At 49.5% G+C, this 22,370-nt stretch overlaps 1 protein-coding gene across 5 annotated transcripts in view; it reads right to left on the bottom strand.

Annotated features, from left to right (window-relative positions):
* Window positions 1–1,448: 1,448 nt before the first annotated feature.
* SEMA5A (semaphorin 5A) overlaps window positions 1,449–22,370 on the bottom strand; it is a 468,307-nt gene continuing 447,385 nt past the window's right edge. For 3 of the 5 annotated variants that reach the window (XM_044233900.1, XM_044233920.1, XM_044233910.1), the window contains 5 exons: window positions 15,192–15,362; window positions 13,237–13,392; window positions 11,788–11,835; window positions 7,143–7,354; window positions 1,449–3,935 (listed from right to left, as the gene is read on the bottom strand). In XM_044233900.1, the coding sequence (XP_044089835.1) occupies window positions 3,816–3,935; window positions 7,143–7,354; window positions 11,788–11,835; window positions 13,237–13,392; window positions 15,192–15,362 (707 nt within the window). In that variant the 3' untranslated portion in view covers window positions 1,449–3,815. Of the gene's footprint in view, window positions 3,936–7,142; window positions 7,355–11,787; window positions 11,836–13,236; window positions 13,393–15,191; window positions 15,363–16,670; window positions 17,390–22,370 lie in introns of those variants that run through there. The other 2 variants (XM_044233929.1, XM_044233938.1) reach the window with 2 other exon arrangements.

The following is a 22,370-nucleotide window of genomic DNA, read 5'->3' as shown; positions in this document are numbered from 1 at the left end:
GCGGTCTGACCCATGGATTCTGCCAAAGCCTCCAGTGGAAACCTTCACCGTCCTGGACTTTGAGTCCCACGACTCTCACCCCTGTGCAGAGAAATAAGGAATAAGGCCATCCTCGGCTGAAACTCCCGCCCTCAGGACAGTCGGTTCTGGAGGAGTACCAGCGTCAGACCCACAGAACTGTGCGCGCATCCGGGCTCCCCACCTGGGACCGGCCCTCACACTCAGCTCGGGAGCCACTGGGTCCCCATTTTCACCTTTTCTCACTTTTGCTTCTCTGCCCTCTGGCATCACTCCGTGAGTGCGTGGGACCAGACCCTGGTCCACCCCGAGCACGGGGGTGACCCCTTCCCAGGGACAGGGGCTACTCCGGGGCAGGGACGCATGTCCCCCACCGTCCATTCCTCCGCAGGCCCTGAGGTACCCCGCCCGCCCCGGTGCGCACACAGGGAAGCGCTACTGGCGGTCAGGACACAGCTGAGTGGGCTTGCTGGACGTCCCCGCGGGAGTGGGGCGCAGAGACCGCCCCGAAGCATCACGGACATGGGCCTCCAGCGAGCCTGGCAACCGAGTGCAGAAGCGCGGAGTCTGCTGGCGGAGGGGCTTCCGTGGGGCAGAGCGGCTCCCAAGTCGCTGTCCCATCGCTCAGGGGTGATGATCCCATGTTCATGCCAGCCGCTGGTCCGCAGCGGTCCTGGGGAAAGCTGTGCTGTGGTCTCCCTCCGTAGGACGGGGCCTCCACAGGCTGCGCATTCAGCGCGGGAACCCCTCCGGCCAGAGAAAGGACCCTGAACAGCCCCGACCCTAGGAATCACTTCCAAAGACTTTAATGTGAGACGAAAGCCACTTTCCCAATGAAAACAGGCAAACTTCAGCCCTACCCAGAAATAATCCTAGAGATTAAACTGTGGTCAGTGCCATTGGATGTTGGGTTCAAAGTGGGGTGCGGCTTAAAAACAGTAATCCCTGTGCTGCTTGTACTAGGAAGGAAGGAGGAAGAGGAGGGAAAGGAAAGGAAGGAAGGAAGGAAAGAAAGAGGAAGGGAGGAAGGGAGGGAGGAAGGAAAGAAGTAAGGAAAACAGAAGGGGAAGGAAGGAAGGAAAAGAAAGATAAAGACAGAAAATGAAACAGTCATTCAGAAACTTACAATGTGACCCACGGGGAAGGCAAAGGTGGCAGCCTCCGGGAGGGCGACTTCAGGGAGGACACCCGGGTGCGCGTGGGGGGCTCCCCTGTGACAGCCGGCCTGGGGCTCAGGCACCAACCGGGGGACGGCGGGGAGGCGCGCAGCTGTGAGCAGCGGCCACGGGAAGACGGAAAAGCTGAAGCTACTCCAAAGCTGCTTAAAATAGTTAGAATATAGTTAAAATTATTCTTAGCCAACTGAAATTCTGTGAAATGAGAATGAGAGGGAGAGAGAGAGCGCGAAGCCAGAGTCATCTTCCTTTCAGTAGAGTTTCAGAGGACGAAAACGAGAGCATTTTTTTTATTTTTTTTGCGGTGACAAGTCCCAGGACGTATAATCCGCAACACGAAAACTGGGCGTGGAGAGAGGGCGCCGCCCCGGTCACTGCAGGAGCCACACTGGAGCCCAGCGTGGACTTAGAAAGCATTTCCAGGCAGGTCCAGCGATGTTTTCTCAAAATATTAGTATTCCGTTTCCCAGGGGAGAGAAAATGAACGTTTAAGCTTAGAAAACACTGGAGGGAGGGATTCAAAGCAGCTACAATGTGCTTCGCGGTGAGGACATGTTTCTTAAAGGAAAGTGACGCCCAAGTTGGAGCATCCGGGGCAAATCTAGCTGAAGAACAACGGGGAAACCATCTGGCGGAATTTCACCTCCTCAGCATGGACTTCAGCTCTCCGTGTCCAAGCAGAGCGGTCCCCACACAGCGGAGAAGCCTCACAAGACAAACAACATGGACGCCTGTTGGAAAGATCCAGAACACCACTCCGGTGTCCTCTCTCCAACCTCCCAGCGACCCCCATCGTTTAAATTGCAATTTTAGTAGAATAGCTTGTGAAAATCTGGCTGTAGGAGAATATTTTCAATACAACAATACTCATGTCTAAATGTGGGATTTTCCCCAACACCCTCCGAAATTGTGTCTTTAAACTCGATAGGATAAAAGCTTGGGTGCTAAGAAGCCTGTGCACCTCACTGTCCATGCTGTGGTGTCCATGGATCTGAAGGTTCACTGTGCAGTAAGAACCTGATGGACTGTCCACGTCGGTCGTCATCACCGCGTCCGCGGGTGTGGGGGTGTCAGAGGAACAGTTCCAGTCTTTTGGAAATTATTGAACCAACTGTATCAGTTGTTTATGAGTAATTTCTCCTGCCTTTTTTTTTTTGGCCTTTCCAGGGACCTCTATGAGTAGTATTATAACACTCTGAAATGCTTAGCGGTGATCAATGCTCAGAACCGCAGGGATCACTGAAAACCTTACTCTCCTGCTTTCTCAAGGTACATCTTGAAATGCAATTGCCTCGGTGCAGGGAGAAGTGGGAGGGGGCGGAGGAGAGGGCAGCACTGACAGAGATAGAAACACAAGGCACCAGAACGAAATGTGTCCTCCTCACCTGACCCAGAGGCGGCAAATGACAGCTGTGTACTTGGGACGTACGTCAATATGAACATCAATGGGCTGCACAAAGCCGGCTTCACTCATCAGCAATGCGCTGGGAGGGGGCTGATGGCCACACACTAGTTCTCTCAGCACACAGAAAATACAAAGTTGCTTCTCCTTAAAGGTCAGTTCTTTTGATCCTTTCTATAACATGGAAAATTAAAAAAAAAAAAAAGCTGGTTTCAATTCTATTTCAAAGTATTTTTTAATACCTTCCCTCATTGGTGTCATGGATGTTCATGATCTTTCCTTGCAGGGACGGAGAGGATGAGGAGACTCTCCAAACGGTGAGCGAGTGGTGGTTCTACGCGTGGCTCCCCAGGACCGGACAGGTGGGCTTCCGGGCCCACTGCACGACAGGCAGCTCCCGGGAATGCCAGGAAGTCCAGAAGCGAGACTATGACGGCTCGCCCCGCAAGTGTCATGCGGAGAGCTGGACCCTTCATCATGGATGAGCCTCTGGTCTTTACGCTCAGCTCCACCAGGGGTGACACCGGAACTTGCATCAAGACTAAGGGAGGGATGAGTGTGTCACACCTCATGCCATCATCAGCTCCGCAGACACAAGCCAGGGTGAATCCCTGCCCTTGCCCAGGTGAGAACCATTCCAAGTCCAAACACACAAGTTGCTTCCGAGGTTTTCACAGAATTATCCAGGTTGGGAAGATGGGAGATCTGTGGCGAGTAACTGTACAGCCACATTCCTAGCCCTCATTTTACCAAATACCACGGACCTAACACTCTTTGTGGCGGGAGGGGGACTCTCGTCGAAAGTGTCTACTTTCTTGAATAAACACATCATGAAGATTTATGCTCAAGAACAGGAAGACATTCCTATTTCTAAAGACTCCTTCCTATGTGGGTGGTACATTAATTAAAAAGCGCAAGAAAACAACAGACTCGTTAGAAAAATGGACCAAATGGCAATAAAAAAAAAAACTATAAACAAAACTTCACGCCATGGCTCATTCGACAATGATCAAGCATTTAGACCAGATTTTCACGACATCATATCTAGATTTTTGTTGCTTTTCGGGATGTCTGCTTTTGGCAGCAATGGGACACTCGTGGCTTGAAATGCACTTGAAATGTATCCAAACTTCATCTCTGAAGTCTTGGAAACATGGGCAGTCATGGAGCACAGGCCTTGAGGAACGGGGGATTACGAGAAGCCAAAAATAGAACAGCTATCAGTACTCATCGTAGTTATTGAGATCTGTAAAGTAGGCATTAGAATAGGTCTTCCCGGTGAGATGCGGGTTGAAGTACTTGTTTCTTTCCTCTAGGATCAAGTTGTTTTTGTTAAATGCCTGTAAAAAGTAAAATAATAAAAAAGAGAGAGAGAGAAATTTAAGAACATTCTACAAGCAGTAGAAGGAGAACGTAACAAGGGGATGATTACATTGAATTTGAGCTCCCTTCTGAGGCTCCGATGTTCGAGACGTGATTTCCCACTTACTTGCTTCCTCACCTCATTTGACTTCCCGACGACCCGCCTCATGACCAGAATGAGGTTGGCAAGTTTTGACAAATAGAAACCTTCAACAAACCTAAAACTCCCGTGATTTCGAACCAACACACACTCTGAATGTTCTGGGACAGTACGATTTAAGCAGCTTTCTGATGATCGCAGACAGGTACATTAATAAGAGATTTCAATGGAGCTTATTTAAGTAAATGCATGAAATTTCAAATGCCCTGATTTCTCTCCATTTTCTCCAGATGCCAGCAGGTGAGCATGTGATGAGGAAGCAGCCCCCCTCCAAGCCGCCACCTGGGGGCTCTGCAGCCGGACAGGGGGCTTAGACCTAGCAGAGTCTGCACTTGTACCTAAGGACCCTGCTTAGTGGTTTCACTGTAAGTGCCTGTTTTGCTTTTCCTGGGGCATTTTTTTTTTAATTTATATTCAGTTAGCCAACATACAGTACATTATTAGTTTCAGATGTAGTGTTCGGTGATTCATCTGATGCCTGTAACGCCCAGGGCTCATCACATCACATGCTCTCCTCACTGCCCATCCCCCCGTTACCCATCCCCCACCCACCTCCCCTCCCGCCACCAGTCAGCACGGCCAAAATCAACAAGACAGGAGACAAGAAGTGCTGGCGAGGACGAGGAGAAAGGGGAACCCTCTTACACGATCGGTGGGAATGCCGGCTGGTGCAGCCACTCTGGAAAACAGGACGGAGGTTCCTCAGGATGTTAAGCATAGCTGTCCTGGGACCCCTTTTAAAACAAACACTTAGAGGGCCATTTGGGTGGCTGGGTCGCGTTAGTGATCGACTTTTGATTTTGGCGCAGGTCATGAGCTCAGGGTTGTGAGCTGGACTAGTGGGGAGTCTGCCCGAGATTCTCACCCTCTCCCCTCCCCCCGGCTCATGCACCCATTAATTAATTAATTAATTAAGAAAATAATAAAAAAAAATAACCACTTAAGAGTTGAGCCTTATAGCCACCTTAGAAGCAACAGGTGCCTGTGTCCTGCTCACTGCTGGCCAGGGATGGAGGACCGCTTCCCCGGGCTTGCTGTGAAGGTTAAGTCATAATCCCTGCGGCCTGACTTCCTTTGAGCGAGTGCAGGGAGACTGTGCCTCCAGCCAAATCAAGCCTGGGGTTTCCCCTTCCCCAAAGGGGGAGCTGGGGTGCTCCCATTCATCAGGCCATAATATGCATGTTATTGGGGGGCCCAGCTATGGCCCCCAACACAGGCTACTGTAGCCACTTCCGAAACGGATGCCCTTCCTTATGAAGTCATTAAAGCAACCTACACTTTCAAAATGCAAGCTCCGCCAGGTTGAGGGTGACTATTAAATAAAGGACTGACAGAGCGTTGTAGGTTGGTTGGCAGAGGCCAGCTCTCCAGGACTGGTCTGAGCAAGGTATCGGAAGAAAGTTCCAGAAGGATCATTAGAGACGAGGCAGCCATGAGTGCCCTCAGAGCTCTCTGCCCTCAGAGTAGTGGAATTTCTTAGTATCTGGGTGGTTCCTGGATCTCACGTGAGATCGAAGACCAGCTCAATTATCTTGAGACACTTAAAGTAACACACAAGTTCATAGGTTGGCATCACATCTCGAGGAGCCCCACTCTTGGATTCTGAAGGCTTGTTTGAAAGGTTCTTCCTCATAAAAGGAGCTTGTGTTGCTCCTCATACTCCGGGAGCTCAGTGCTGAGAGGGTGTGGGGACATGTTAGTGGTGTCCTCCTTCATTCCCTGGTCCAAGCACAGGATTAGCATCAGGTGCTGCTGGGCTCTGGATCCCAGTGTCAGCAAGGCCTGGGGTTGGCCCTGTCGCTGTCCCAGTGTTGGGGAAGGGACCTTATGGTAGGAGGGAAATGAGAGGACGCTGTGGCCCCCAGCACATAGACTTTCCAAGCACGTGAAGTCGTAAGGGCTGAAGACGTTCCATATTCCCAAGTGGGAAGGAAATCGAATTTCAAAGGAAACCATCATAGTAGAGAGAGCAGAAAAATACTCCTGAGAAGGCTTAGGAGTACCACCAATTTAAGAGGAATATCAAAATGGGAACTTCCTTCATTCACGTGGGTGGGCGAAGTCTACAAGAGCCCAAATGTCCTTCCGGCTACACCCCCCAACTCCTGCATTTTATCCCCTTTAAGCCTCACAACAGAGATCTGACAGTCATATTGCTATACCCATTTTAAAGATGAAGAGACTGAGGTTCAAAGAATTAACTAACCTGTATTCTACACCCTGACGCACAATGCCTCAGACAAAAGCCACACTGACTTTGCCAGGCACTAGTCAAGGCACTTAGTGTAACTATTTCATCTGCTTCTCATGATCTCCGATTTATGAAGAGAAAACAGAGGCTCAGTGAGTGTCAGTGAGGGGCTTCATGTTTACCCAGCTGGTGGCTCCTGGACTCAGGTCTGCCCGGTCCAGAGCTGATGCCCTTTCCACTCCTTCTTCCTCAGAAGGAGGAGACTGGCCATCGACTCTGTTTCTGGGCGAACACTGAATTCATCATCCATTGAGAAAATTTAGCAGAAAACTTCGTCTCACACAAGTCACACAGTGTGCGAAGCTGAAGAAGCTTCATTATGTGTAAAACTCATTTGAAGATAGTTTTTCTAATAATGTAACAATTTTTCTCAGGATGCCACCCTGGTGATTCCTGCCATGAACCTGGATATCGGATGACCCCACCCTGGTTCTCGTTACCGCTGTCCCGTGTGTACGGGTCCTCAGCCTGGAGCTCTTCCCTTCGGCAAGAGCCCTCTTTGGACTTGGAAAGCACGGTGGAGGCAGAGCTGGACATTGGCTAATGACCCAGTATCTTCCAGAATTTCATCTGCTGTCATTTCCAAGTCCTATTTTTAATCCACTTTCCCACAGAAGGCGCCATCTTCTTCGCAGGCGAAGCAAAGCTAAGATGGCAGCTCGTCACGAAGGACACCGGTTCCCTTGCTCCCCAGGCTTTCACCTAAGCCACCACCCCTGAGCTTGGCCAACCCCCTAGGCCGCTTCCTTGCGCCTCTGTCTGCCGCTCCCTTACCTTGATGGCTTCCACCGAGTCGTACTTGTCCAGTTTGTTGATGTGGTTGGTGATGCTGGTGTTGAGGGGGGCGGGAGCGACAGGGTGGATGACGGTGGCATCGTGGGACTGCTGCTGGTAGCGCTGGCAGTAGGTGTAGACGAGCAGTGTAAGGAGGCAGCCCAGGATGGAGCTGCTCAGCCCCACGGCGATCATGTGGAACATGTTGAACTCTGGGAAGACAGCACCAAAACGGACGTGTGTCGGAAAAGAGCGTGCCACTCGACGGTGCAATGCACGTGGATGAAAAGAGCGAGACAAAATAAAAGGCCCACGACCTTCCTTTGAAATGTCACGGCCACCCACACACTCCTGCACAGGGAGCACAGCGTATTTTAAGTGAAGCCTCTTACGAACGACAACCAGTCTCTTGGAGATCACCTTTGTACACTGGCAGAAGCATCTCTTTTCTTTAAAGGATTGTACAATCCTGCTTCTCTGTTTCAAGTGCAGTATGATATGGTCTAGGGGGTTCCTAGAGAACATTTTTTCCATGCTCTTTAACAGGCGGAACATCCCTGCCTACAGCCTATGAGAACAAGGTGAGAACGCATTTACGGCTTCCAAGTCCTGTTCACAATTACTGCGTTTTGGCGACTTTATAAAAAAAAAAATGGTTTATGCCAAAGAAATAAATGATTTGTGCCAAAGGAATAAAATTTGATATTTTAATGGTTATGAAACAATCCCTTTTTACATATTTTTTTTCTATTCAATAGGATCTTTGGGTTATTTTCCTTGAGTTATGAATACAAGACGTGGGAAAACAATGAGCAGACATGGATTTATGTCTCTAATATGGGACTGGCTTGAGGGACGCCAAGGTCACATAACAAAGGCCTTGGAATGTCTGCAAAACAACAACATAGAAAAATAAATGTTCATCATGTGTGATAGGACGCTGTACGAAGAAGGTTTTAAGCCTTTCTTTCATGGAATAAAGACAACATCTGGGCAATGTTCATAAAGCTGGGCCTAGTGAACATCAGGTGAAGCAGAACGTGACCTTACTTTGTCTACTCTGTTGGCACAAGGTGGTTAACCTGTCGCCTGTCCCTGCACAGGACACATCCCAAGGACGGGCTTTCCCCCCATGCTGTTCCCTCCAAGCACCACCAGGGGGCGCAGTGTCACCCATGCTCTTCCCTGACCTGTCTGTCCATCCTGCACTCAGAGCCATTGGAAATGCCTGCGAGGCACACTGAGGACACCAGGCAAATCACTGAGTCACACAGAGGTCCCCAGGCCCTCAGGGGAAGAAGGCCTGCAAGTTTGTCCCTTGATCTAGGCCTTAGGGTGTTTGCGCCACAACTACCCTGGCTTCTGCCTGAATCTGCAGCAGAGGCGGGACTCCCTTGCCGTCCCCACACCTTGACACCTCCATGCCCCTTTACGACTCCTGGATGCCACGTTCCTGGGACCCCTGAGAGACAGAGCGGCCTCCCCAGGGAGCGGCCAGCATGCACGGAGGCGGGGCACACTGGAAGCTGCAGCCCACTCCTCCCCCATTCCTGACGCAGGTGTCCAAGCCGGCAGCTCCAGGCCCTGGGTCATCTGGCCGGACGTGACTAGAATATTCCACAAGCACCACCTCCCCCACCTCCAGGTGTTTCTCACTTCTTGATCCTCTGGTCCCTGGCCTAACAAAACGGAAGCAATTCACGACTCTCTGACCTTTCCGGATTTTGTCTGAAGCCTCCAGAGCTGGACCTGGACGGGTTGGACCAAGCCCCGGGGGGCAGCCCACCAGCCACTAGAGGTGTCCATGAGAACACTGAAACTGGGCTCAAGGCACACGAGAGCGGATGTCACATGAGCTGTCATCATTTTATACTGCAGCCACTTTGAGTCCCCAAGGTCAACGCCACCTACCGAGAAGAATGCTTTCTGCGGCACTGATGGCGTTTGATTATAACGGGCGGAGACGTACGGGGCTCGCCATATGCGGACACTTTGTCATCCGTTGATGAATCATGGGTGCAGGTGCCCAGGGAGGCTGGGGCCAACAGACATCTTTATGAGCATTGTATAGACTCAGCGTCTCATGAAACTAAAAATAGCTAAATTGAAAAATTTCGATAGGCCTACATTTTTCTGCATAGGGAAAAACAGTGTCTATTAAATCTCTTTTGAATTTGCTTAGTGTGGCTCTTTGCTTTGAACATGCTTTTTTTCCCTATTGTTTTGGTCAGGAAAGCTGGACTAGAAACCAACTACCCACTTGGCTCCACTGAAGATTTCCTTCACAAAATCTGGTTGATTTCTCTTCAAATGGAAAAAAAAAAAGAGAGAGAAACATCTGTGTTGTCTTCCTAAACATCCCAGAACATTTTGCCAGGTGATTCTTCTTACCCATCAGCCCTACAGTCAGATCTTATTTAACCTGACACATCGATGTTCACAGCTGGAGATCTAAGAACATCAGTTGTGAATACTACAGAATGAGGAACGTCCCTATGATTTAATCATGTCAAGGCATGACTTGGGGTTGGGTAGCCAATCAGCCCATCTGACTCAGACACACAGAAGCAGCATTTTAGGATGGGAATGGACTTTGCACCATGTTCTCCCAGGTGCTCAAGGCCCTTGAAAGTCTCCTGTATCCTAACCCAGAGGGGGTTGGATGGGGAAAGTGGTTTTTGAATCTCTGGTGGGCATGGGGGACCAGTCAACTCTGCCGGGATATCAGCAGACCAAGTTCTGTCTTGACCTCACGTAGGACAGGGGCACCCCTTAAAAACTCTGCTTCACTTTGGACACACTGCTTCCAAGGGCAGCAGGCATGCCTGGACCCTCGGTGATGTCCAAAACTGTCTCCAGACTAGGGCTGCTGTGGCGCTAGCCCTCCAGACACAACCCTTCCAGATACCTATTACCAGGGGCCTTCTCTTGTGGTGCTCTGGCCTTAAAGCTTCCACTCAGATCCCACTGCCTGGATCCCAACTCTGGCTCCACTGCTGACAACCTGTGCCGACTTTGGCCAATAGCTTCATCTCACTCTTCTTGACCTTAATGCAGACGGCAGTGCAGGGCAGCAATTTCCAAAACCAAAATCTCTGGAACGGACTTTTCATTACTCACCTGGCAGCAAAGCATGACCGGACCCGACCCTCTTGCTGCAGAGCTAACTAGAACTGCAGAAGCGTTAGCATCTTCACTTGGCCCACACATCATGAGGCATCATGAAAGAGACTAGTTACAGAATGTGGACCTGGGCACTGCAGTGTTACCTAACAGACATCACACGCCCCCTAGGGCCCATCTGAAATCTGAAAACCGCTGAATTCTAAAACCCTTCTGTATTTCCAAAGGTTTTATGTTAAAGAACTGTGGGCCGTGGAACCTACACGAACATCCTTTGTTGGATCAAATAGGACACTTCTTGCCATTTGATACAGTGGTGCGGAGTGACTGATCTAAAAATATTAAAGGACCCTTATGGCTATGATTATTTTTTATGGGAACTAGAGTCTATTCATCTTCTAGCTGGATCCCAAGTCAGTGACTGGCAGTCTGTGAGCTCACGGAGCCGATGTAGGTCAGACACCTGACACAGGACGTCTCAGGCACTGGAGTCTCTTGTGACATGCATGCTGGTTCCAGGAGGGCTGGGGCTATTCGTGTCCCCATGGTCATCTCAGTGCCCCTCGTAGAGCTCACAGAACGGGTGCACCACAAAGATTAGTTAGATTAACAGCTAACTAAACAGACAGAATGTAACAGATAGTGGGCTCTGAATTCATGTAGTTAACAGCAGTAAGTACATTCCTAAAACACACTCACAGAGCTCCGGATTCCATGTGAACACGCAGACCAGAGCTTCTGCGACTCCCCCCGTGGACTGGATGATGGTAGGAAAGGTATTCACAGGTCAGCAGCCACACTGTGGTCTTGGTGTGGATATTGGCTCTGACTACCAAAGGCGGACAGAGGATAGGCATTGACCGGTGGACAGTCAGCCCCTCCCGCCCAGGCAAGGTAAACACAGACAGTCAAGTCCAAATTTAGCACGAGCTGGAACCAGAGAATGTGAGTTGTGGCATTCAAGTTTGCAGAAAGTTTAAAAACCGCCTCTAGAGATGTCGTCCTTAACCATATGTCTCACCGTGCTGTTACTCCAGCGGTCTGAAGGCTCTGTCAAGGCCGGATGCCACATATTAGAACTATAAATACGCAGAAAATGCTTGCATGGAGTTTTACTCATGAAAGATTTAACTACAGCTAATATCAAGATCATTGGTTTGTTAAGCTTATTAGCTTCCACGGAAATCACCTGAAAAGCTTAGGAAGCCAGAGACCTGGGCCCCACGCAGAGAGGTTCTGATCCTGTAGGTGGAGGCAGGGCCTGAGAATGTGCATTCCTGCCACCCCCCCGCCCGCCCACGGTGCTGCTGCTGCTGCTAGTGGGAACCACCACACGTGGGAACCACCGATCCAGATGTCAAACACTGACCACTCGCAACCATACTACAAAGCATAACGTGTCTGGATCAAGGGCTTCTCCATCCGTTCTTCTTGGGCCAAACATCATATGAAACACATGGGAAGAGAAATGATGGGAAAATATCAGAAATCAATTAAAAATTAGTTAAAAACAGGAGCTTACCCCCACATCGCTTCTCTTCTACGCTACTGGATCTCGCCACAGAAACTTCTGGGGAGAAAAAAAAAAAAGAATTAATCACAATGTGTAAAAGGTGTTGGGAAGAAAGAACACATTACTGGTTCATTTACAGATTGTCTAATGATTTCATGTTTTATGTGAGTCCAAGTTCCAAAAGCCCGATTGTTTGTTTAAAAAAAGAGTCCTATGTTTCTTTGTTTTAAGCAACCTGAGCTGTATTTGGTCAAGGTTATCTGGATTGGGAAGGAGCGAGATTCATTATCACGGAAAGAAAAGGTTACGGTCCTTTGGGTTGAAACCAGGGCACTAGTTTCAAAATAAAGGCCAGAGTATGTGCAGATTTTCTGTTACCATATATTTTGCCAGTTGTAGATCCTAGTGTTGGCCGGGGTGTTCCTGCCTCTGAGCAAAGCCAGAATCCCTGCAGAGGGGACCAATCCACCAGAGCTCCAAGGAAATTGCCAGAATAAATAAATCTCCCATTCAGCACCCACTCGTGCTTTTTGCCATGACACACATTAAATACCCAAGTAAAATGCCAACAAGAGAACAGATCCTGGAACCGGTTTAGCCCGTAAGGATCAAACACCATTTCGGGGAACCTGAGATGTTATTCTCTCTTGTACTGATTTTTTTCGGTGGGTAACAAGAAGTAGCGATAGGTCTATGGTCAAAAAGGAAAACAACACAGTAAATGCTTGTAGTTCTGTACTATACATGATGGAGGTGCCTTATAAGACTAAAGCTAATAATTCTCTCTAAAATCTGGTTACTTTTTCTGTAAGTGGAAGAAAACAAGGTGATTACCTATTATTACCTTTTAGGACGTTGGTCTCTGCTTCGGTCTCCATCACCGCCCTAACGTCCACAGTGGACATACAGAAAATGCCTTGGAAGTGTCTAACACCATGCCTGCACATGCCAGATGGCAGGCGATCATCAGTAAATGAACACTCGTTTCACATGGAAAAGTCCACGGCCCAAGGGCCAGCTCGTCTCTTCTCCGAGACGAGACCCACGGGAGGTTTCCGTCTTCCCAAGTAAACCAAAGTTGCATAAAGAATCGGCCTTTTTATTCATACAAACCCGCACACGGCACTGCAAAGGCACTTAACCTAGTGTCAAAATAACAAGATCATCTATTTTGATTTTTTGAGCAAAATCGTCTCACTATGTTATAGTCAGTAAATTGTAGGAGATAATTGTATTAGAAAAAAAGTTGTTAACAGTCATGGCCCAAATGCAAGCCCGAACCCACAGTTATCTGTAAATCTATGGTCTAATTACCTTGAAACCACAAGGGTGGAGAGAATCATCTCTGTTTCACCAAACAATACCTCCAAGGACAGATAAAACTCCCACCGAGGACTCATTTCCGCTCTAAATGATGGAAATGATTTGGTCCACACTGACAAGCCTCTCTGCCCGTACCTGGGATGTAGTTGGAATCAAAGCCGCACGGCCGGCTCTCGGTGGTGTTTCCAGAACACTGGCTGCCCACAGGAAACAGAAGGACGCACTGGCGGGCCCGGACCTGGACCCCAGACGCGTCGCACTCAGACCAGTCTGACCACTCCGACCAGCTCTCTGCAAAGACCGGGAGAGGGGACGTGTGACAGCAATGCCCTGAGACCAACCCACCTGAAAGTGCCAGAGGTCACACACATGACTTTCAATCTTCACATCACATTGGTAATGGGTCTGCGTCTCAGGAGGATGGACACGTACCCTCTGAGCACCCCGGTACGTCCATTACACATGAGCATGAATAAAAGAATTTGGAGACCTTCGATCAAAAATAATGTGCTTTTCTAAAATCCATGTTATTTTAGTGTTTTAAAGCCATTGTAACTGGACACCCGACACGCTATTTCATGAGGTCCAGCAGAGATGGTCAGTGGTCACGGGAGAGAACTCTTCAGTGTGGACCCCGTTTCCCGCAAGGCAATGCTCCTCTGTGAAGCGCGGCCCGCAAACGCTCTCCTGCCAAAATTCCTACAGGCCGCAGAGCTCAGGCCAGAGAAACGGTGCTGCATGAACGCGAGCGCCCTGCTTGCTGAGAGGGCTTTCGAGCTCCTACAAGAACCTTCCCTTCTGTCTCAAAGAACAATTCTGGGGTCGATACACCCATGTCAGGCTGTACATGAGGATACAAGTTCTTTTATCCCAGGTGTATTGTTGCCTCTGCGCTCAAGATCAGCGCCTGAGTCTGAGGTTAAGGCCCAAAGCTAAGTGACCTAAGGTCACTTCATTCTCAAGTGGAAAATTCGCTCTGATTCGTGAAATTCACCCAGGCTTACAGATGTTTGAAAAGAAAACAACACTCATATTTTAAGTAAGGACGTCAAAAAAAAAAATGTGCTCTCAATATTATTTGGAAATACTGAACAAATTAAAAGGGTTTTTTTTTTTTTATTTGCAGTTTGCTTTTTTGTTCTTCTCAAATTTCTGTACCGTCTTCGTGTTATAGGGGAAATCTGGAAATCTAACATGTGCCTGGATCCGCTGAAAGAAGTGACATTTTTTCTTAAAAATGTGTAAAGTACCAGGTTTGGGGATGACCGTGAGAATCTGGTTTCTAGGCACTTTTCAATATAAATGGAACCTTCCAGAAAGATCTGCAGGAGCAAGTTAAAAAAATTAAAAGTGTGGATGTTTCAACGTCAAAGTTAGACTCAGAAGAGGGTGTCACATTTCCATGCTAAGCAGCCCCCATGTGTCAGGACAAAGCAGATTACTGGACGAGGACACTGCTGCAGTGTCCCCACCGGGCACCTGTGTGAGCCAGCTTCTGGACTTGGGTTCCCCACCTCCCTCCCTGGAGCCCCTGGACCTGAGGCCAAGTCCTTCACAAGGGCTCTCCTTGCTCTTCAACCTCATTTTCAGATCCCATTACCAGGTTAAACCTTTTAAAAGTGCATTGGGAGGGAAAAAATGAAACACGATGGGATTGGGAGGGAGACAAACCATAAGAGCCTTTTAATCTCACCAAAAAAACTGAAGAATTGCAGGGGGTGGGTGGGGAAGGGAGAGGGTGGTTGGGTGATGGATATTGGGGAGGGTATGCGCTATGGTGAGTGCTGTGAAATGTGTAAGCCTGGCGATTCACAGACCTGTACCCCTGGGGCAAGTAATACATTATATGTCAATAAAAATAATTAATTAAAAAAATGCACTGTGGTGACCTGCGTCTGTTCCTAGCTGTGCCACCGTGGCGAGAACTATTTATTCTACGGTCAGACAAGGCGGTGTGACGTCACTTCAAGGATGATAGTGCAGGATTCGGGGTTCCCTTCTTTCAGTCTGTGCTCTTGTGGGGTCTCATCAGTTTCATCACTTGTAAGTCAAGGGAGGGAAGGGGCGGGCTAAGCCGCATCGGCGCTTACCCGGGCAGGGCTGCGTGTTGCACAGCGCCTCCTCCGTGTGCAGCCCCAGGCAGATGTCCCCTCCGTAGGCTGGCGCCGGGTTTGTGCACGAGCGCGTCCTCATGTAGTGCCCACCTCCACACGTCGCCGAGCACTTTGACCAGGGAGACCAGCAAGACCAGACGCCGTCCACTGGGAGGGGACACAAAGTCACAGCACTTGTGACATCTTGAGCTGACCCATCGGATGCGGCGGCGCCCGGAACGTGCCTTGCAGGACGGCACGGGGCGCACCGCGTACAGGGGTGAGCCCTAGTGTCTGGGCTCTCCTGGTGAGGAAACCAGCTTGGCTGATTTCTCCCTGAGCTCTGCGTCCTCAGTTCCTCCTCCTTGTTCTGGGCAATAGATCTAAACACGTAACACGCAAGCATGAAGACAGCCGAGGAGAGCTAGGGATGTAATATAAAGTCCCCGTGTCCGGGGAAGGACCACGAGCCACGTTCCGCGGTCACTCATGGGAAGGCCAGCTAGCTCGCTCCCACCTTTGCTAATCGCTCCATCCACCCAGAGCCAAGGATAAGCAGCTGCTGTCACGGGCTTCCTTCCTACTTGGATCATAATGGGCTCCGCGACCGGGGGGTCGAGAACATCTAACCGGTTCTGGGAGGAACTGGGATGGGCGCTCTGGAGACGCAGGCGCGAAACCACCAAACGGAGCGCGAACCGCGGTGGCTCGGCAGTGTGTTTCTGGGAGGAACCAAAGCCACGAATCCCCACATCCACAGCTAGACGTGGGGATGATTAGGGAGGCAAGTTTTACAATGTGGACACGAGGCATGACTGGTTCCATGACTGCTAGTAACCCGGAGCAGGTGTCCCGTTTGCCCCCGCCTGGGCCCCTGGCACCTGCGCATGGACGCCCTGAGCGCAGGCACCCGCGGCCCGTCTGCACGTGGGACCTCGATGCTCGTCCGGCTTTAGCTGATGCTGCTGACCCGGCCCCCTGCGCTGCCCACGGTCTCCAGTGCTGCCATATCCCACCCGCTATTTATCGAAGTCCTGAATCATGCGCCCTCTTCTAGCCACCCCCATTTTTTTCCAGAGTCCTGGGAGAGAGCTGTAGGACTTGCTCGGCTCGAGGAGAGACTCATCAGTGGGCAAAAAGAGCCATCACCACACCGAACGACAACGAAACCCAATGAGAGGCTCACTGTTACCATAAGTACATAATTTCATAGTTTGTTTTCTCCGTATCCTACATAAAAAGAAAAGAGAATGGGGTGCCTGGGTGACTCACGTGGTTAAGGCCCCGCCTTCCGCTCAAGTCATGATCTCAGGGTCCTGGGATGAGCCCCGCTCCCAGTGGGGAGTCTGCCCCTCCCCCTGTTTGTGCTCTCTGACTCTCCTTCTTGCAAACATATAAATAAAATATTTAAAATCAATAAACAAACAAAAAACCAGAAGCCATCACGAGAAGCAATACCAAAGTCATTCAAGGTTGTTTCGGCTAGAATCACATCATTGGTATTTTAATACATGCAGCATGATTTAACGCCTCTGTGGAGTAATATTTTCCTTTAGATACAGGCATGGGTAAAAACATGAGCAGGAATTTCATTTTCATGATATTTTTATCTGCCAAAAAAGTAGAAAACAAAACAGAAATGAAACATTTGAACCCCATTTTAAAGTGAGTTTTGACCTAGCTGGGAACTTTGTGATTCAGAAGTTTCTACGTTTTCCCTATCAGGCGATAAGGTGGATGGGGAAGTTAAGAGGGAACCAGTCAGTTATCGGCCACCCGCTGTGGTACCAGTAAAAGGAGGCAGAATTGTAAGAGTTTCAAAAATCCTCTTCTACATCTATTCTCACTGGGGGGATGCCTGCTGCCAGCTTCTCTGCCGGTAACTTGGGTTGAAGCTTGGCCTCTGGCGCATATGCTTGTACCCCCCAAAGGGTGCCTCTACATCACAGTGCCTGAGAGGAACAGGTGCCAAAGAGTGTGGGTGTCTGAATGTATACAAGACCGTCTGGAGCTCAGAAGGCTCTAGAGCCTCATCTAGAACCGGACTTGGAACCAACCACGGGATCTGAGGGTTCTTCACTTTTGCATCTCATGATAGACGTGCTGACCAGTGTCCAACGGGTATGTTTAACGATGCTCAGTACTAACTATCCACGCAGTGCAGTTCAGAACCACAGGAGGACATCACCTCACACCTGCCAGGACGGAGATTACAAAAAGAGAAACAACAGATCATAATGCGGGTGAGGATTTGGAGAAATCGGATCCCTTGCCCACTGCTGGTGCAAATGCACACCGGCACGGCCGTGAGGGACAGCATGACTGTGGTCCCACAAAATATTAAAAACAGAATTACTGTATGATCCAGCAATGCCACTTCTGGGTGCAAATATCCAAAAGAATTGAAATCAAGACCTTAAAAAAGATCTTCACTCCCATGTCTGTTGCAGTGTTGTTCACAAAAGCCCACATCCGCGCTGTTCAATACCATGTCCATAGAGAACAGTCCCGTTTTGTGCACTTAAAGATTTATGTACAGAGGCCCTTGGGTGGCTCAGTCTGTCGAGCACCGGATTCTTGGTTTTTCTCAGGTTATGATCTCAGGGTCGTGAGATCCAACTCCTTGCTGGGCTCTGCGCTCAGCGTGGAATCTGCTTGGGATTCTCTCTCTCCGTCTCCCTCTGCCCCTTCCCCTGCTTTCTCTCTCTCAGGTAAATAAATAAATTTAAAAAATATATATTTTTAATAGGGTGGCACCCATGTTCAATATTATTACAATATAAAACTTAAAAACAAACCAAAGATTGAATTTTTTCATTCATAATCATTTTTTAATTTTTCATTATTACTTTTTAAAGATTTTATTTATTTATTTGACAGAGACACAGCAAGGGGGGGAAGTGGGAGAGAGAGAAGCAGACTTCCTGCCGAGCAGCGAGCCCAATATGGGGCTTGATCCTAGGACCCTGCGATCATGATCTGGGCCAAAGGCAGATGCTTAACAGGGGAGCCACACAGGTGCCCCTCATTCATAATCATTTTATAAACAAGCAGCACTCATAGTCACGTTCTGGGAAGCCAGTAAGCTGATATCTAGAACCTACCTTGTGGTATTTCAAATAGTATTCACTCCTATCCACATTTCAACTAATATTCCAAATATTACCTCATCTAGTCTGATCAATGCTACCCACACCATACACACCACTGTTGTCTTGGTATCATGAAAAATTCCCCTGGCACAGTCCTGTTAGCTATCAGAGTGCAGTCCATGTTCCAAGTGCGAACAGTTTGAGGGCACATGTGTCACAGAACCCAGTTGCTAGAACACTCCCACTTGCCAGTTTAAACCATTAAGATACAGTATCTACCTGTATCAATTTCAACTGCGACTTCATTGTCCTAAGGGATATTTTCAGAACTGGGGAAAGAGATGCTTCCAGTACAAAGGAAATCAGAGGAGAATTATGGCCACTTTGCTCTGTCAGGTAGTGGCCCTGTTCTGCAATCGCCCGACATCCTCAGGCCAGCTCGACTCCACTCCTCACCTCCTGCCCCCCGAACGCTGTGCTCCCATCACAGACCGCCGCCTCTTCCAGAGCACAGACGGACTCGGGATGCAAGGGGGATGGTGCTTTGTACGGGATGAAAAATGATCCTGAATCCTGGAGGAGGAAGGCTGAAGTAGCTCCCAAATAGAAAGTGCGGAGTATGAGAAGCCTCACGGCATTGCCTCCACTGCCAGGGAGACTGTGGAGCGCAAGACGGAAACAGGAACTTGCAATGTTTAATGAAATGATTAATGTCTGAGTGTCAGGCATCCTGGGGGCTGTCAGAGACATAAAGTCATGCCTTTCCAGTCCTCTGGGACGCGTGTGCATGTGACGGTGTTTCCCCAGAGTCCCGAGGCCTCGCCACACAGGTCTCCGCTGTAGGACAGCCGTGCTCTGGGCTCAGAAGTGTCCTGCACCAGCTGCCCTCCCCACCACCACGCAGCCTCGGAGCTCCTTCTGGACAGAACCTAAGTCTTAGGATCCTTTTATGGCACTTACAGTTTACAAAACGGAGCATAAACTCAAGGACCTCATGAAGAGAAAGGCATGCGCCCTCTCGACTCATCACGGATGTCTAACACGTTCTCTACAGAATGCACAGCTGTCCTGACTCATCGTTTTCATTTGGAGTCTGCCCCTCCATTAGACTGTCCCTCAGTCTGCCTCCTCCCTCATACTTACAACTCCCCTATATACATATATGATCTTACTTGAACTTGAATATTGCTCAGGAACAAAGAACTACCTTTGTCTCCACCTTTGTAGGCCAAGGTCTGGAATCCTTAGTTATGAGACAAACATGGATTGCTTTGTCTCCACCTTTGTAGGCCAAGGTCTGGAATCCTTAGTTATGAGACAAACATGGATTGAAAAAAAAGGAGTGAAGAAAGACCAAGCTATTTCTCAATGTTGGAGGAAAATTATGTAGGTGAAGTTACGACCAGATCAACCCACGGAAGGGGAAAAAGAATCATTTCAACAGGATCTCAACTTCAAACCCTTATGGCAGTTTACTATATAAATTGGGATTAGAGATCAAATTTTTCATTGATTGATTTTATGTTCACCTAGCTTCAGATTTATTTTCAAATCCAGTCATAAGGAGAAAACTGGTTTTTAAATAAGATACAGTGCCCATTTGTAACTGTTCTTTATGGACCCAATAGAACTAAGAATGAGTCAATTTGCAGAGAGGAGAAGGTCCTAAATGAGGTAAAAATAGCCCGATTACTGGCAGAGCAGCTCAGCACCCACATGCCTGAACGGTTCCAATCCCTCCTTGCCAAGTTACATCCTATCATAAGTTTAGGAATTTTCTAGAAGGTGGGAGAGAAGATAGAATTCATCCAACTCAGTTTCCTGAACTGGCCCATTCCCGAGAGGAAAGTGACGGGGCCACTCTAAATATTTCCACAACCCTCTACGGAATCTTGGCTTTCAGAAAGAAAATGGGGATGGAGCTATTTCAAGACATGAAGGTTATGTATACACGATATTGGCTTGACCATGAAATCAACTCAAATAGAAATAGCCACCAGGTCATGTTAAGGGGGGGTCTCTGAGATGGTTCTGAGTCTTGCACTCAAGACCCGAAGCGGCCTCCAAGCATGGAGAAGTCTGCATGTTCTGCTGACAGTGACAAGGTCGCATGTCTGGACCCTGGGGACGCGGGGGTGGATGGAGAGATCCTGACATTCCCTTGTCACCCTCCCCGTTCAGTTTATAAGACGGATCCTGATCTAATGATGTCACCGCCACACTCTCTCCCAGTGCCAGGGAGGAATGCTACTCTCCATGCTGGGGCTGTGGGAAAGAGCTGGTTCTGTGACCTTTCCCAGCCCCTCCGCATCACTTGACCGGGAGAGCCAAGCAGTCAGAGGCAAGAGTCTCCTGAGGCTGGAGAAATTCAGGCAGAAGTCAGCCTAGGGGGAACGCAGCAGCCATGCGAGCAGGGCTGTTATTGGGCTCCCCGCTGCAAAACTGAGAACTAAGTATTTTCAGTTTAATGTACATTTATTCAAACTTCCCTCCAACTATCTATCCATCCACCAATTCACCCACCACCCTCCCATCCGTCATCCACCCACCCATCTTCTAGTAATCTTCCCACCCATTCATCCATCACCCAACCATCTTTCATCTGTCTGTCCATCCACCTATCTATTCAGCCACGAAGTCATCCACTACTCATCCATCCGTCATCCATGCCCCCGTCTACCATCCGCCAATCCAACCATCACCGTCATCTACCTGCCCATCCATCCATCCGTCCATCCATCATCTACCCATCTTTCCCCCTGTCTACCCATCCACCCATTCACTCCCCCCCATCCACCCGTACATCACGCCCACCCCCATCCACCCATCCATCCATCGACTCATCCACTCACTCATCCAACAAATACTCACTGGGCACTGCTACAAGCCAGTTCCTTGCTTAAGTCGCTTCAAAACTTATTTGTACCTACTGGAAAAGATGCTACGCTCACAGGTTTCTGTACCTTTAAAAACACTGTACCTGGTGTTTGGAATGACCCTCCCCCCCGAATTATTATCCCCCCTTCTGTATTTGGCCAACTTCTATCTGGCCCTCAGAACTCCGCTCACGGGCAACCTGATTGGGGTAGCTGCCATGGCTCCAGCTCAGTGGGTCCTTGGCTGGTATAGCCACTATGTCTGGTCAGCAGCCCAACAGCCAGTGACCATCCGGGGTCAACATTATTCACAGGATGTCTCCTCATGAACTCTAGGTTCCTTTCTGACCTGGACCATATCGCTGTATCCACACACAGCCTGTGAATGGTGCCTGGTGGGCGAGCCAAAACTGTTTGCTGACAAAGTTGAACGAAGGAAGGAAGGAAGACCGAGTAACCCAGTGCTTGTTCTCTTTCTCTTGTCCTTCAGCGAACAATCGCTGATGGCTGTTCCGTGCGTGCCAGCCTGTGCAGGGAGCTGGGGGCACTACAGTGAGGGGATCGTCACGGAGGTCCCTGCTGTTCTGGAACCCTCACGGGGCAGAGTCAGAGGCAAGTGCAGAGCCCTAGACAGCGTTCCGGTGGCCGTGAGGCATCGATGAAGGAGCCTATGGTTAGGGGAAGCTCAGGTGTAGTGAGTCAGGTGTGAGGGCCGCTCCCAGGGCTCGGCAGGAGGAGCACAGAGAGGGCCAGCGCACTGACGACGACAGCCAGCCTCAGGAATGTGTGTGCACGCAGCGTCCTATCCAGGAAGACGGACGCTCTTTAAGCTGATTTCCTAGCCCTGCGCTCATTTCAGAACTCCGTGGAATGAACTGCCTCCGGAGGAAGACCCAGACAGCACAGCCTCTGTCTGCCTCCAAGAGAAAAAGAGCGTGTGTTTAGAGAGCGGAACTCAGGACAAAATGGAGCCCTGCTGACTGAGCACATGGGGTCACCAGTGGGTCACTCTTGATACCTGTCACCCTGGAGAAGGACACAGTGGTATGAAGGGAGGGCAGTCCCTGCAGGGCTGGGCACATCAGTTTGGGAGGAGGCCAGCCACCAGCTTCGAGGACACAACCCCGCTCTCCAGGCCTGCACCGCTGGGCACACTGCTCCATCAGGTGGGATATCAAAGGCCCCGGAGCCTCCCTGGGGCTCACAAG

This window comes from Neovison vison, chromosome 1 (genome assembly GCF_020171115.1).
Source record: "Neovison vison isolate M4711 chromosome 1, ASM_NN_V1, whole genome shotgun sequence".
NCBI classification, from domain to species: domain Eukaryota; kingdom Metazoa; phylum Chordata; class Mammalia; order Carnivora; family Mustelidae; genus Neogale; species Neogale vison.
The sequence above is the reverse complement of the archived record's forward strand: the minus strand, read 5'-3'. Positions and strand labels throughout refer to the sequence as shown.